The sequence below is a fragment of the Entelurus aequoreus genome, linkage group LG04 (assembly GCF_033978785.1).
Source record: "Entelurus aequoreus isolate RoL-2023_Sb linkage group LG04, RoL_Eaeq_v1.1, whole genome shotgun sequence".
Lineage (NCBI taxonomy): Eukaryota > Metazoa > Chordata > Actinopteri > Syngnathiformes > Syngnathidae > Entelurus > Entelurus aequoreus.
In genome coordinates this window covers 75,347,858-75,365,293 of record NC_084734.1, presented here as the reverse complement: position 1 = coordinate 75,365,293, position 17,436 = coordinate 75,347,858, and the positions used below count along the sequence as shown (strand labels likewise).

At 39.9% G+C, this 17,436-nt stretch overlaps 1 protein-coding gene across 2 annotated transcripts in view; it reads right to left on the bottom strand.

Moving 5' to 3' along the window:
* Nucleotides 1-17,436, bottom strand: part of pdlim7 (PDZ and LIM domain 7) — a 77,340-nt gene that overhangs the window by 47,423 nt on the left and 12,481 nt on the right. For both annotated transcript variants that reach the window (XM_062045705.1, XM_062045706.1), the window contains exon 3: nt 3,163-3,314. In XM_062045705.1, the coding sequence (XP_061901689.1) occupies nt 3,163-3,314 (152 nt within the window). The remainder of the gene's footprint in view (nt 1-3,162; nt 3,315-17,436) is intronic.

Sequence of the window (17,436 nt, the reverse complement as noted above, 5' to 3'; positions counted from 1 at the left end):
CAATCTCGTTACCCTGCGTAATGACAATAAAGCTGATTCTGATATCTTGATATTTTGCCTTAGCTTTGAATGAACACTTGATGCATATAATCACAGCAGTATGATGATTCTATGTGTCTACATTAAAACATTCTTGTTCATACTGCATTAATATATGCTCATTTTAAACTTTCATGCAGAGAGGGAAATCACAACTAAGTCAATTTACCAAAACTGTATTTATTAAACAGTTATTAAGCAGTGGCACAAACATTCATGTCATTTCAAAACAGAACGTGCAAGATTGTCAGAGACATTATAAAACAAGCTATTAGTGCACTTTTGTGAATGATGTCACTAAGATGACAAATCAAAACAACACTAAATTAAAGTGCACTTTTTGTATAGAACGCCACTACAATAGTTTAAAACAAATAAAGTGCACTTCTGTGCATGATGTCACACAAGATATTTCAATAAGTGTCAAATAAAAATGAGCTGCATAATAGGAAATCAAATAGTGTATGTCCTTCGCTATGTGGTAGGTTCCTGCGGACATTATCTCCTTAAGTCGTGGACTATTTTTTTCATACGGTGTTGATGTGGAAATGGTTGCCTCTGCATTTTGTTGGTGTGGCACCGAACGGAGATGTTGACATGCGGAGTTTCAAACACTTCATTCTCTAGCGGGTGACTTTTCAAATGATGCTACATATTAGCAGTAATGCTACTTTTTGTAGCAACGCTTTCGCCCCACACTTGACATATTACGGTTGTCTGTTCGACATATTCCAACTTGAAGCCAAACTACCGCCAGACGAAGGACCCCGTGCTGTTTTTCTTGGGAATTAATTCTTCCTTCATTTGTTACCAGATTGGCACATTCTTTCTCTCGTATTACCACTCGCACCACAGCTAACGTTACCCATGCTGCTACCTCTCTGCTCAGCGAGGGCGTATACGTATGTTAGAAGGTGCGCTTGTTTAAGTCTCTGTGAGAAGGAGAGACAAGAACGAGTGAGAAGAGCCTGTAGTGTAATGCCAGCAGCTAAAAACAACTATGTGAGAACGTATACTCGAATATCACGATATAGTCATTTTCTATATCGCACAGAGACAAACCCGCGATATAACGAGTATATCGATATATCGCCCAGCCCTACATCCCCTACACTTTAGCTCAGTTAGCATCTAAAGAATCAACTCCCCAAGTGTACTGTGCTTTATTGTGATGCCACCAGACCACCAGAAAAAGGAAGAATATCAATGCAGGTTATATATTAATGGAAATTTCCTCTGGGAAAAATGTATTCTTTCTAAAAAAGCAACCTATAGTCCACATGTTGCAGTGTCTGCACAAGGACGGAAAAGTTTGAAATGACTCCTAAAATCTGGCTCAGCTATCTAGAAAATCAAAGGGCAACAAAGTGAGCGTTTTGTCGGAGCATATCAGTCTTGTGAAAAAGTTGGCAGCAACCGTAAGCACAACATTTCAACTTAGGGTGAAGTCACAAATTCTAAATACGTCTCTTGACAGTACCACGACCAATGTTTGTGACTTGACAATTCAATACTTTCTCATTTTCTCCATTTTGCTTTAGGTGGGTAATCTTAGGCCTGGGCCGATATTCCATAAGTCAATAACCAAACGATAAATTCAAATTAAGTCGGTAGGTTTTCCAGCGTCGATGAATCCCCATGTGTTCACAGACCTCATCGGCGTCAGCAGCTGCGAGCGTTTGTGCCATAGGGGAATGAAAAGAAGGGAATAAATCCACTTGTCTTTTATTAAGTGTTTTTTACTCTTTGTGCGGTGAGGCGGGCCGCTGGCACACTAGAATCACGCAGTGCAACAAATTAGCCTGCAACCAAAATATGTAGTACCGAACATGGGCAAAATGATCACATGACCAAATGCCACCGCACCAGTGTGGGAATATTTCAGTTTAAACCTCTTGAACTATATGAGCCTATCAACACCGAGGAGCCAGTTTGCCGAATACGACAAACCTGCACACCCACTTGAAACCCAACCACCCGACAGTCCACACTCACTTTGCGTTTGGTGTACTAGGTGAGTGCAAACGAATCAGTGCAAAATGGTGTGCGCTCACAAAAAGGGTGGTTCAAATCACTACATCGCCAAAGACATGCTGCCATTTATTACTGTTGAAAATCTAGCATTTAAAAAAATGCTGCAAACATTTGACAAACATTTGTCATGTCATGATGGTGTTTTCTCACTGGGAATCTGCAATGCTTACTTTTTTTTTTTTTGCATGTGACCTGTTAATACATCGGTTTATAATGTAGTGTTTATATCAGTGATTCAACAGTGGTGCACTTCACTTGAATAAAGTTTTATTTTCCTATTATTAAACACAGTGTTAATGGTAAATGGGTCGTACTTGTATAGCGCTTTTCTATCTTTTTAAGGAACTCAAAGCGCTTTGACACTATTTTCCACATTCACCCATTCGCACACACACATTCACACACTCACTTAATGTACTTAAACTGTGTGTAATGTTAAAGAGGCCAAAAATATTAAAAATGCTTGTTAAATAAAACCTCTGTCTTGTTTTATTGAATACTTAGGCCTACTATGCTACTGTATTTTAATATTGGTCATTATGGTGGTACTTGGAGAGCCAAGTTTTTTGTGATGTGGTATTTGGTTAAAAAAGTTTGAGACTCACTGGTTTATATTGTTACACTGCACTTTTGTTTAAAAAGGTTGTAACTTGAATGTCAGGTGAGTACCGGTAATCTACAACTCGACCTCTGCCTGTATGTTAAATTTTGAAGTTCAACCTTGTTTGTCAATAATTTATTTGGCCATTTTATTTTTTGTTTTGGTTGTGTATATTTGAGGGCCTCTTTAACATTTTTTTTTAATTATTTTTATTAGTAAACATTTGTGTCAAAAACAAATTAAATTAAGAGTGAGGCATTTGAAAATCGAGGAACCTCTTTTACAGTGTGGATACCAAACATGTGTACCTAATGATGTGGCTGCTGAGTGTATTTACACTGAAAGTATAGCAGCATATTTCAAGGGCACTGTGATAGCTTATCTATTAGAGAATGCAAGTGGGTATTGTTCTGTTGTGATTCATGCTGTGTGCAAAGACTGAGATAAAACGCACCGTTTGCTACGTCACACATTGCAGATTGACTTGCCTGTTAAGAGTGAGTGCAAGGGCGTCTGACGCCGCTCTGATCTTGTTTTGGGCCTCCACATGGGTCATGTCCTCGGAGTTGAGGTCATCGATGGACACCACCCAGTCTCCCACCCCGACACCAGCCTGAGCTGCCTTACCGCCTGGGGTCAGCTGGAAGAGAAAACACAGAATAGATAGGTTTTCACATTAGCGCCGTGATAATATAGAAAAAACAACTTTTCCTTCACCTTGTAAATGATTCTTTCAAGCATTTTTACCATACTCATATTTAATGATGGCAAAATTGCCTATTCACGTCAAAATTTTTTGGAGGATATGCTATAACCAGAGGTGGGTAGTAACGCGCTACATTTACTCCGTTACATCTACTTGAGTAACTTTTGGGATAAATTGTACTTCTAAGAGTAGTTTTAATGCAACATACTTTTACTTTTACTTGAGTATATTTATAGAGAGGAAACACTACTTTTACTCCGCTCCATTTATCTATATTCAGCTCGCTACTCGCTACTGATTTTTATCAATCTGTTAATGCACGCTTTGTTTGTTTTGGTTTGTCAGACAGACCTTCAAAGTAGGATCTATCGCATGCCTGCGTTTCACCAATCAAATACAGTCACTGGTGACGTTTGACTGCGTTTCACCAATCAAATGCAGTCACTGGTGACGTTTGACTCCGTTTCACCAATCAAACAGAGCCAGGCGGTCACATGACCAGGCGGTCATGTGACCGCCGCTGGCTGAAAAAACAACAACAAGCTTAAGCTTACATGAACTCAACATCAAATTTGAGGAATCATATCGCTGTAAGTAATGTTAGTAGATATTTTGGCTGTCACCGTAGGCTGATGTTAGCTTCCCTGCTACGAATCACTGTCAAATGTACATCGTGTGGGGACATTTATTAACGCACTGCAGCCTTATAGAGAGACAGAGACACGCACACACACACACACACACACACACACACACACACGCACACACACACACACACGCATACACACGGACACGCATACACACGGACACGCATACAAACACCAGTCAGAAGTGCACAGTGTGTTCTCAGGTGCAGCCCACACCTACCAGTTTATGGTTTGCGTAAAGGCTAACTTGTTATTTTCCTTTGTAATCTCTGCCTACTGAGCCTATGGTGCTGTTAAGTTATTGTGGCTCAATTTGCCTTAATTTTTTTTATGTTAATGTATTATTATTTAATATATATTATTGTTTTAGTTGCTTAAGAGATATTGCTGGCTCTGAATTTGCTCATTGCTATTTTTATGTTTTTGTGCATTATTTGTTGCCGTCATCATTAAACGAACAGGTTACTCATCAGTTACTGAGTACTTGAGTAGTTTTTTCACAACATACTTTTTACTTTTACTCAGGTAAATATTTGGGTGACTACTCCTTACTTTTACTTGAGTAATACATTTCTAAAGTAACAGTACTCTTCCTTGAGTACAATTTCTGGCTACTCTACCAACCTCAACATACACGTAATACAGTTTTTCTCAAAGTTAATAATATTAAATAATATTTTTATTATATAATACTATTATAACATGCAGAACCATGATTCTCTAGTGGTACACGTACCGGGCGCCACCTAGCGGAGAATCACTTGATTAAAGTACAGTGTTTTATTTACTTATATTCAAACAGTATTCTTGTTCAAACTGCGTGTAATTTAACAGTGGCCAAAAATATTAAATATATTTGTTAAATAAAACCTATACCTTGTTTTTTATGAATAGTTTGGCCTACTACAGTACTTTATTTTAATGTTGGTCAATATTTTCCTGAGGTAGTACTTAGTGAAAAAAGTTTGAGAACCAGTGTCCTAGACAAATCGTTAAAAAAGATTGGGCAATTATTTGTCCCGGCAATTATGTTTTAGTTTAAGTTAACCATGTTTTTCAACTATCCGTCCATCCATTTGTTTTCTACCGCTTGTCCCTATCGGGGGTTGCGAGGGTGGCTGGAGCCTATTCCAACTGGCGGGGTACAACCTGGACAAGTCTTGCAGGGCCAACAGATAATCTTGCTCAAATTCTACAGACATGTGCTTGTCAGTTTCCTAATGATGTGAAGCCCTTTGAGGCGCTCGTGACTAAGGGCTATATACATAAATTGTGATCGATGGATTGATTGATTGATTGATGTGAAGATTGGTCTAAACAGCCTAAAGTTACAGTATGTTGATAAGTGCATTGAGCAATATGACAAATTCCACGGGGTCAAACTTCAAGTCTAATAACCCAGCCATTTTTTTTGTCAGAGAAATAATAGAACAGGCAACATAGTAGGAGTGCATGTTTTGACAAATGTTTACTATTTGGGCCGCAGAGGTTAAGGAGTATGAGAGAAAATAGATATAGTAAGTTGTTGAAAATATTTGTGTGCATGTGAACTTACATAGATTCAATATACATGCAAACATCCTTTGTAATTAGCTAAAAACCTGCTCAGTGGCCTTGTGGTTAGAGTGTCCGCCCTGAGATCGGTAGGTCGGGAGTTCAAACCCTGGCCAAATCATACCAAGGACTATAAAAATGGGACCCATTACCTTCCTGCTTGGCACTCAGCATCAAGGTTTGGAATAGGGGGTTAAATCACCAAAATGATTACCGAGCGCGGCCACCGCTGCTGCTCACTGCTCCCTTCACCTCCCAGGGGGTGGAACAGGGGGATGGGTCAAATGCAGAGGGTAATTTCACCACACCTAGTGTGTGTGTGACTATCAGTGGTACTTTAACTGTTTAACTTTAATTATACCATGTCCGTTGTTTACACAAAAAAAACAGATTGTTTTCAAAAACTTCCATTTTGAGGCTCAATTGCAAATGTTTGCATTTCCAAAATCTAAAATCATGCTGTTGTCATGTAAAAGAAATAGCAATAACGAATTTGGGATATTACAGGTGAAAATAGTGTCCCTGAATTACCAACAAATATTATATCACAGCAACATGACGTTATTGAAGGCAAAAGTCATGTCCGGTTAACACCGACATAACATCTGTTAACATCACCTAATAATCAACTCAGGGAGCGTGTGTGTCTGAGTCAGACAAGCCAGGAGAGATATTTCATTTAGTTCTATGGGGGGGGAAAGGCCATCATGATGTCATCAGTCATCACATGATTCATAGCAGATGTAAGTACGGATGATAAAAGCAGTGCTTGAAAGCCTCAGACAGGCCCCCCATGTCACATACAGTCCCATAATTTACTATAAGACATGTCTGGTTTATTCCCCCATGCAGACAGGTAAGTCCATGACCTGTTTCACTGACATAACGGTGACATCATCCTTTCAAGGTAGACATTCTGTCAAAGCTACGAGGTGGAACTGTGTTCCAAACAGAAAGAAAAAAACATTGGGCCTGATCTACCCAGATCCAAATACCACATGCTAAAACAACATGTGCAAACAATAAAATTGCATGTATTAAAGGCCTACTGAAATGAATTTTTTTTATTTAAACGGGGATAGCAGATCCATTCTATGTGTCAAACATTTCGCGATATTGCCATATTTTTGCTGAAAGGATTTAGTACAGAACATTGACGATAAATTTCGCAACTTTTGGTCGCTGATAAAAAAAAGCTTTGCCTGTACCGGAAGTAGCGTGACGTCGCAGGTTGAAGGGCTCCTCACATTTCCCCATTGTTTACAATGATGCGAGAGCGATTCGGACCGAGAAAGCGACGATTACCCCATTAATTTGAGCGAAGATGAAAGATTTGTGGATGAGGAACGTGAGAGTGAAGGACTAGAGTGCAGTGCAGGACGTATCTTTTTTTGCTCTGACCGTAACTTAGGTACAAGGGCTCATTGGATTCCACACTTTCTCCTTTTTCTATTGTGGATCACGGATTTGTATTTTAAATCACCTCGGATACTATATCCTCTTGAAAATGAGAGTCGAGAACGCGAAATGGACATTCACAGTGACTTTTATCTCCACGACAATACATCGGCGAAACACTTTAGCTACGGCGCTAACGTGATAGCATCGGGCTTAAATGCAGATAGAAACAAAAGAAATAAACACCTGACTGGAAGGATAGACAGAAAATCAACAATATTATTAAACCATGGATATGTAACTACACGGTTAATGCTTTCCAACCTGGCAAAGCTTAACAATGCTGTTGCTAACGACGCCATTGAAGCTAACTTAGCTACGGGACCTCGACAGAGCTATGCTAAAAACATTAGCTCTGCACCTACGCCAGCTCTCATCTGCTCATCACGACCCGTGCTCACCTGCGTTCCAGCGATCGACGGCGCGACGAAGGACTTCACCCGATCACCGATGCGGTCGGCGGCCCGGAGACGGAGGAAGTCAAGGTGAGGACAGCGGTGCGGCGGCGGGTGTTGTAGCTTTCGACGACACCCCGGCCGCCATCAGAGTCGGCAAGAAACATATATTTCCCCAAAGTTACGTACGTGACATGCACACAGCGCCACGCACGTACGGGCAAGCGATCAATTGTTTGGAAGCCAAAGCTGTACTCACGGTAGCGCGTCTGCTATCCATCTCAAAGTCCTCCTTGTTGTGTCCGCCGCTAATACACTGATCCCACCTACAGCTTTCTTCTTTGCAGTCTTCATTATTCATTAAACAAATTGCAAAAGATTCACCAACACAGATGTCCAGAATACTGTGGAATTTTTCGATGAAAACAGAGCTGTTTGTATTGGGACACAATGGTGTGCCAATACTTCCGTTCACTCCGTGACGTCACGCGCATACGTCATCATACATAAACGTTTTCAACCGGAAGTTTAGCGGGAAATTTAAAATTGCACTTTATAAGTTAACCCGGCCGTATTGGCATGTGTTGCAATGTTAAGATTTCATCATTGATATATAAACTATCAGACTGCGTGGTCGGTAGTAGTGGGTTTCAGTAGGCCTTTAAAGGCCTACTGAAATGAATTTTTTTTATTTAAACGGGGATAGCAGATCTATTCTATGTGTCATACTTGATCATTTCGCGATATTGCCATATTTTTGCTGAAAGGATTTAGTATAGAACAACGACGATAAAGATTGCAACTTTTGGTATCTGATAAAAAAAAGGCTTGCACCTACCGGAAGTAGCGTGACGTAGTCAGTTGAACATATACGCAAAGTTCCCTATTGTTTACAATGATGGCCGCATGAAGTGAGAGAGATTCGGACCGAGAAAGCGACAATTTCCCCATTAATTTGAGCGAGGATGAAAGATTTGTGGATGAGTAAAGTGCAAGTGAAGGACTAGTGGGGAGTTGAAGCTATTCAGATAGGGAAGATGCTGTGAGAGCCGAGGGTGACCTGATATTCAGCTGGGAATGACTACAACAGTAAATAAACACAAGACATATATATACTCTATTAGCCACAACACAACCAGGCTTATATTTAATATGCCACAAATTAATCCTGCATAAAAACACCTGCGTGTTTGTTATGCTAGCTCCTAGCTCCTCTGCTAGCTCCTAGCTCCATAGAACACGCCAATACAATTCAAACACCTGATCAACACACACAATCACTCAGCCCAAAAGACAGTTTACCTAACCCAAGGTTCATAAAGCTTATATATTTTTAAAAAGTTACGTACGTGACGCGCACATACGGTCAAGTTATCGAATGTTTAGCAGCCAAGGCTGCATACTCACGGTACCTGATATTCAGCTGGGAATGACTACAACAGTAAATAAACACAAGACATATATATACTCTATTAGCCACAACACAACCAGGCTTATATTTAATATGCCACAAATTAATCCTGCATAATAACACCTGCGTGTTTGTTATGCTAGCTCCTAGCTCCTCTGCTAGCTCCTAGCTCCATAGAACACGCCAATACAATTCAAACACCTGATCAACACACACAATCACTCAGCCCAAAAGACCGTTCACCTAACCCAAGGTTCATAAAGCTTATATATTTTTAAAAAGTTACGTACGTGACGCGCACGTCCGGTACGGTACGTGTTATGCTAGCTCCTAGCTCCTCTGCTAGCTCCTAGCTCCATAGAACACGCCAATACAATTCAAACACATGATCAACACACACAATCACTCAGCCCAAAAGACCGTTCACCTAACCCAAGGTTCATAAAGCTTATATATTTTAAAAAAGTTACGTACATACGCAAAAAAAAGCCAAAGCTGCATACTCACAGTAGCACGTCTGCGTCTTTGTCATCCAAATCAAAGTAATCCTGGTAAGAGTCTGTGTTGTCCCAGTTCTCTACAGGCGTCTGTGTATCCAAATCAAAAGTCCTCCTGGTTAGAGTCTCTGTTATCCGAGTTCTTCCATCTTGACTGCATCTTTCGGGAATGTAAACAAAGAAGCGCCGGCTGTGTACTGTTGTGGCTGACTACGTTCGAAAAATACGTCCATTTCGCACCGACAACTTTCTTCTTTGCTTGCTTGGCTTCCTTCTCCATAATGCAATGAACATGATTGAAACAGATTCACGAACACAGATGTCCAGAATACTGTGGAATTATGAAATGAAAACAGAGCTTTTTCCTATCGGCTTCAATGTGGAAGGCATACCCGTGTTCGCCGGGCTACGTCACGCGCATACGTCATCCGCAGAGGCGTTTCGAACCGGAAGTTTAGCGGCAAATTTAAAATGTCACTTTATAAGTTAACCCGGCCGTATTGGCATGTGTTATAATGTTAAGATTTCATCATTGATATATAAACTATCAGACTGCGTGGTCGGTAGTAGTGGGTTTCAGTAGGCCTTTAATAGTAGGCATGTTCCGTGTGATCTACTAAGACTGTGTTTGTAACTGGTGCAGACCGCCTAATCTGTTTTGCGTGTACTATGCAGCTCTTACCTTAGAAACATTCATTTACTGCAAATTCATGTTATCATGCTCCTACCTGGGGCGTTTTTTCTGGGCATTTTAGAAACAGTCTTGCAGTGTGATCGACAACAGAACCCACTTTTTTTAGCGCGCTGAAGCTGCGGTCATGGAAGATGCTGGTAATAACTGCGAGTGTGCGCTGGAAGATTCCAGACGCAACAAAATTTATATTCCAAGATGTTTTTTTCCCTGTATAGAAGACATGTTAATATCTCCTACTGTATATGAAAACACGATAATCATCAAAAAAGAAAAAAGCCTGAAGACACCAAAAAACATCAATTGAATTCCTTCTAATCAGCCCCTTAAGTCATCCGTCTTTTGATTAAAATTATTCAAAAATTATTGCTCAATAGACAATATGTCGGGGGGGGTTTGACAGTCCATATATGTTGACACATGACATGGATACGTAGGATGGAGCTGCAGAGCAATCACCTCCTTCCTAACAGCTGATTCTGCCCAACTGCCAGCTTACGCGTCTTTTCTAGACATACTAAATCTAGACGCAAAACAGCGGCCACCAAACAGCGTCAGCCTTGATTGATCACAGTGCGTGTGCTAAATGCTTCTAATATCAATGCTTCCCCTCCCAGTTGTGTGTGCGTTTTGATGGTGATCAACAAATATTCTACAAACCCTGTTTCCATATGAGTTGGGAAATTGTGTTAGATGTAAATATAAACGGAATACAATGATTTGCAAATCATTTTCAACCCATATTCAGTTGAATATGCTACAAAGACAACATATTTGATGTTCAAACTGATAAAAAAAAAAAAAATTGCAAATATACATTAACTTTAGAATTTGATGCCAGCAACATGTGACAAAGAAGTTGGGAAAAGTGGCAATAAATACGGATAAAGTTGAGGAATGCTCATCAAACACTTTTTTGGAACATCCCACAGGTGAACAGGCAAATCAGTGTGTAAAGGATATCACCACATGGGCTCAGGAACACTTCAGAAACCCACTGTCAGTAACTACAGTTGGTCGCTACATCTGTAAGTGCAAGTTAAAACTCTCCTATGCAAGGCAAAAAATGTTTATCAACAACACCCAGAAACACCGTCGGCTTCGCTGGGCCTGAGCTCATCTAAGATGGACTGATACAAAGTGGAAAAGTGTTCTGACGAGTCCACATTTCAAATTGCTTTTGGAAACTGTGGACGTCGTGTCCGTCGGACCAAAGAGGAAAAGAACCATTCGGATTGTTATAGGCGCACGCGTTTTAGTACACGTAAACCTTTAGTAGATCAATTAGGCTCACAGTCTCTAATGCAGGTTTTACTTCCACTAAAACCACAAATACAAAAAAAGATGTCAAATAAGGTTGACTTTGTGGAGTGGTCTCAGGCGAACCTTGTGCTCCTTAATATGGACAAGACCAAGGAGCTGGTCATCGACTTCAAGAAGAAAATGACCCCTGTGGAGCCCATCAACATCCAAGGCCGGGAGGTGGCAGTAGTGGGGCAGTACAAGTACCTGGGAGTCCACTTGAACAGCAGACTGGACTGGAAGGACAACAGCAAAGCTGCATACAAGAAGGTCATGTGCAGACTCTTTTTCCTGAGGAAGCTTAGGTCCTTTAATGTGTGCAGCAAGCTGTTGGAGATCTTTTTTCAGTCTGTTGTGGCCGGTGCCCTGTACTTTGCAGTGGTTTGTTGGGGGAGCAGCATCAGCAAAATGGACTTAAACCGTACTGACAAACTGTTTCGGAAAGCCTGCCAAACTATTGGCAAGCAGTTGGAGGCGTTTGTGTCAGTGAGGGACAGGAGGTCACTGGACAAACTGCTCGCCATCATGGACAATCCTGCCCACCCACTCCACCTGACAATTGAGGGACAGCGGAGCTCATACTCCAACAGGATCCTTCAGCTTCGTTCCCACGCTGTGCAATTCAATAACTCCTTTATTCTGCACTCCATCCAGCTGTATAATCACTCGCCATACAGCAATAGATTATATTTGTCTATATTACCTGACCGCTTCTATGTTAGCTACCTCTCTGTGTTTATAAATGTATATTTTATATTGTAATATAATATATCAGTATATGTCATATGATAAATGATAAATGGGTTATACTTGTATAGCGCTTTTCTACCTTCAAGGTACTCAAAGCGCTTTGACAGTATTTCCACATTCACCCATTCACACACACATTCACACACTGATGGCGGGAGCTGCCATGCAAGGCGCTAACCAGCAGCCATCAGGAGCAAGGGTGAAGTGTCTTGCCCAAGGACACAACGGACGTGACTAGGATGGTTGAAGGTGGGGATTGAACCCCAGTAACCAGCAACACTCCGATTGCTGACACGGCCACTCTACCAACTTCGCCACGCCGTCCCTATACTGTATATATAATATGTAAATATTACATATGTTCTATTTTATATTGCTACTATGGTAAATTTTTAGTCTACTTTACATCCTTATCATTTCTATCCTTTGTAACGGAGCTACTGTGTGGAACAATTTCCCTTGTGGATCATTAAAGTTTGTCTAAGTCTAAGTCTAAAGGAAAAACGATCCGTGTGTCAAACGCTCTGATACGTTAAGTACAAAGTGGCATCAGATAAGAGAGGCAGTACCAGGATTTCAGGCAAAACCCCATTAGGATTACTCACTGGTGTCACGGATCCCTGTAAATGGTGGCTCATCACAAGCACAGAGGACTCAGCAGTTCAATCAATAGTTTCCTGCCATGTCCACCTAAGCCATCAGGCTTGCTGCTTTGATTCTGCACATTAAACATAAACACTGGTGCAAAAGAGCAAGGAGCTAATGTCTGTAAAGTGATGACAGCTCACTGTGTGCCCCACCAAGGCAGCCTGCCTCGAATCAAAGCGTGTTAATGCTAAAAATAGAATGAAATAAGTTCCTCTCAGGCAATTCTTCTTTTACAGTCAAGTTAAACATCACTTTAATTGGCTTTGATTGGCTCGCTCTTAAAGCAGCGAGCAGGGGTTAAGAAAGACCTGTCAACTTTAAGAAATAGCTTTTATGAGTTTTCACTTGCAGAAAATAACAATGATACTGACACATGTACTGTATTCCAAAAGGATGTACAGCCTGGCAAACCACTGAAGTTCCCTGCTGACAAGACACAGCCCTGCCTCCTTTTTGCAACCACATTGCCTTGTAAAAGTAATTTTGCCTGAATTAAATCATTAGCAACATCCTACAAAAATAAGCCTTGAGCTCTGGCAGGAACTGTTACAGACACAGGCCCACTCTTGACTGAACCCATAAAAACTCTCCACATCAAGACCACATTGTTGGATTTTTTTTAACAGCCCATATATTTCAAAGCATGTCAGAGACTTAAATGCACCTGCACAATATAATGAGATTCAATACTAAAAAAGGTACTGTATTATTCAAACACTCTTTTGCAGTGGTGCGTTTGCTTACGAGTGCCCCTGATTTTTGCACAGTCTTTTGGGCTACGAGCTATCTCTCGTGTAAGCATTATGCTTTAGGTTGCGGGCAAAAATTCGGGTTACAAACATCCCCAACGTTAGTTAGCATAGCGAATGTCGCAATGAATTTTAGAAGATTTCATCAAAACATCCAGTCTCCAACTCGCTAGCATTAGCTAATAGCTAGAAACAGAAAACTTAGTTTTTCCAACCACAGGAACGAAAACAGTGAGTGTGAAGTACAGTGCTGAAAAAGTTGGTGATATCAATCTAATTAAAGAAAATCCTCTAAATAATGACTGAGGTGTGTGTGTAACCAACGTACTACTAGCACAGCACTCCTACAATAATATGCATCATACTTAAGCAGAATAAGTCGATAACACCAGCCAAGGGTGATAAAATAATTCCTAAATGGTGAGCATGTATCAATAAATATATGGAGAAGCTGTTTATGGTACTGTAGTAGTCTGCTCTCCAAGGCAAATATTGTACATTATTATTACATTACTTCATAAAACTACTGTAATTGTTTATAGTACATGAAATGGTATTGTTTTGTATAATATATATTCATTATCTAGAAGTCTGTTTTTCGTATTGACAAGCATGCTACATGTTAAAATTGTGGAGGACTAGCACGGATTAATTGAATGTCAATTCATTTTTAATAGGGAAGATTGGTTTGAGATACAAGTATTGGGGTTAGAGATCCGCCAAAAAGCTAATTAAACTAATAAGCCAAGGCACCACTGTATTTGCAGATCACAAATATGTTTGCTAAATAGACAGCAGGCATTTGATTACATTGCCATGGTCAACTAAAAATATCAGCTCATCTATTTTTTGTTATAGAGACATGGGAATGTCTGGTCATTCTGAAACACTGTTTTGATAGCCTAGGCTAAGACTAATGTGGCTTCATTTTAAGTATGTTCTTCATGGTTGTAAGTCCACAGAACAGTAAAAGATTCTTAAATAACGATGGAAAATACAGAACCAAACCCAAGTTTTTTCTGCTTGAAAGTAAACGGTAGAGACCGTCAGAGAGGAGAGCGGTGATGTTTTAAAGCCTGAGAAGGTTGTTTGCATGAATGGGTTAAGACAGTGATGGACACAGACACCTGTGCTCGTGGCTCAGGTTCAGAATGCAGCTGCCCTCTCACTTAAGGCAGTGCCGAAAATTGCTGGGCTCAGACCTTTGGGCAGCAGGGGGGTGTGGACAGAAATCCTATCCCCCACCCCACCACCCCACATCAGTTTGTCAATACGGCGAAGGACAGTGGAAAACATGTTCTGGAACACAACTTGCTCTTGCTCAGTAGATTTGACAAGCAAGGATCTAAAATATTGCTGGCATGATACGACATGCATGAGCAAAGCCACTATTGCTTTGGCTCATTTAGGGTGTAGCAAACTGATGCCACAACTACAAAATGGTTTCCTATTTCACACGGATGACAAGAGAATGTTTTATCAATTTCCCTTACTATACCAGCACAACAGCAGACTTATTTTGCTAGTACTGTAGATCAAATTTCAAAGCCAAGGAAGCCTTTCAACATGCATTGAATTTACCTGTCAAGAGCTTTTGTTGACTGCAGATTCTCAGAACTATCCTTGGGTTCTTTTAGATTAAGTTCAATTAATAAGATACAGAATTTTATGGGCAGCTCTAAGTAAATTGGCAGAGTAACTCTGCACCTTTTATTATTTCCACGGCTATTTGGAGGCCGGTAGATAGTCTGTCCTTACATCACTCGCAGGGCGCAGCTGATGCATAGCCATAAATACCCCACTGAGAAATGGGAAACCAAACCTGCAAATACATGGCTGGCTTGTGCAGTGAAACACCTTGCATTAACTCACCTTAAAATACTGTAGCACTGCTCACAACACAAGAAATGTGCATCCAACTCGCCATAGGAGACATACCTCCTGTGGTCAATCTATCAGTAGGTCTTGAAATATTCATTTAAGGCCTCTAAGGCTGCTTTTCCACAAGTGTACAAGAGAGTGTTAAAGGGTGGTGATCCAAAAACAGATGGTGAAGAAGTCAGACAAGGAGACAAACCGAAAAAATCGAGACAAATCCAGCTGTGGTAGTGAGACATTCCCCATCTCCTTACTATCTTACTGACATGACATCATCTTTAATTTCCTTCTAACATGTGATTTTAGATGACGGGACATGTGCTCGATGATAAAAAACAGATGGTGCGCAGGAGGACGCACATCATTTTATCAAACTGTTTATATAGTTGCTTTGGCTTAAGATCTAGGGCAGATTGCAAAAAACTCTGAAGGAGGTACCCACATTCGTGACTCGACTTTGACCGAAACTGCAATTTGATATATTGCTTTAAAAACTAGATTATTTTATGGATAACAAGACGTGTTGAAAAAATATGAGGTCACCTATGTGATTTTACCAAATTTAAATTTTCTCAGGGTAAATTTAGAATCCAACTGAAACGTAATTGGACATAATTCAGGTTGTGTTTATGTGTTCATACGTTGACCAAACAATCTGATGGTTTATTTCACACAAAAAAGGTAGGAAAGAGTCCATAGTAACTTTTTGGAAAAGGTCGGCCACTTGATTGGTCACATGCAGCCACAATAGTTTAAGCTTGAAACCAGCTGCCTTGTAAGGTTATTTTATAAAGTGTGAAAAATAATTGGAGTAGCAAAAAAAAAAAAAAGTTAAGTTCATTCCACCATGTTTGAATTTCTCCATTTGTTTTGATCGTCACTTTTACATCCAGATACAAGAATGTATTTTAGTTTGAACATGTTTGCAAGTTGGCCAATTGTTCACAATATGTAAAGGGATATTTTTTAAATATTAGAAAATAGCATTTAAATGGCATCACAGTCAACAGTAGGCTGGTGTTAAGTTCACAGGGTGTATCTTGCCTCTTGCACTTAAGTTAACTAGGGTAGGCTCCACCCCACACATGACCCTAAACAGCATGCGCGGTATAAAAATGGATGATTCGAGCCATAACATCATGGTTCTCACTCTGGGTTTGGACACTTACAGGAGAAAAACTTAACTAATGTTCAAGAAAAAAAAATATTTAAATGATGATGATGATGGATAGCAGAAACTAAAAATCAACATAAATCAGTCAACAACTTCATGGATATGTGCTTCTGAAATGCCATCAAGTAATGTGGAGAAAATGCCGAAATTTAGCCGAGTTCAAGCTGGTGTCAAGACTATATGATGTATTAAAGGAATGGATGGTTTTATTGATAGATTTTTATTCCCCCTTCTTGGTTTTTTCATTTATGGTAGAATGGAAAGTACAAGCACACTGATGAGTTTTACAGTTTAGGGTAAGAATCCAACTGGGTCCCAAGCTGTTAAAATACAAGGATTCTACCATAAGCAAAATAAAAGGTCACAAAGCCAAGGTGTTTTTTCCTGACGAGAGACTTATGTGTACCATATTATTCTCGTATTGTGTAATACAAAACTCAAGTACTAAGCCATTTTTAAGAAAGTTAGAACTTAGTGTTAAAAAAAATCAATATCATCATTTATTCATTTAAAAAATATTTTAAAATATATTGTTATTTCAGTAAATGTTAGTTATTCACATGTTAACATAAAATAATACATAAAAATATTATTGAAATAAAATAATTATTTGTAAATACGTGATATTTTGAAATTGGGTGCAATAAATAGATAGAATTTAAAGAAATAGGAACTGGTAACAGTTTACCTTATAATATTTTACCTACCTCTGATCTTATTGACAAAGTATGCTTGGGGGTCAGGGGAGTCATTACATGGATGAGCAAATTGAGTGTGGAAGACATATTAAACGCAGAAAGGAGGCAAGAGGATTGCCTGTTGGCAGCGACAGAGTGGATACAAGAAAAATTCTAGGAATGCTGAGAAAGCAAAGCTTCCCAGGCTCATAAACAAGAGGGGGA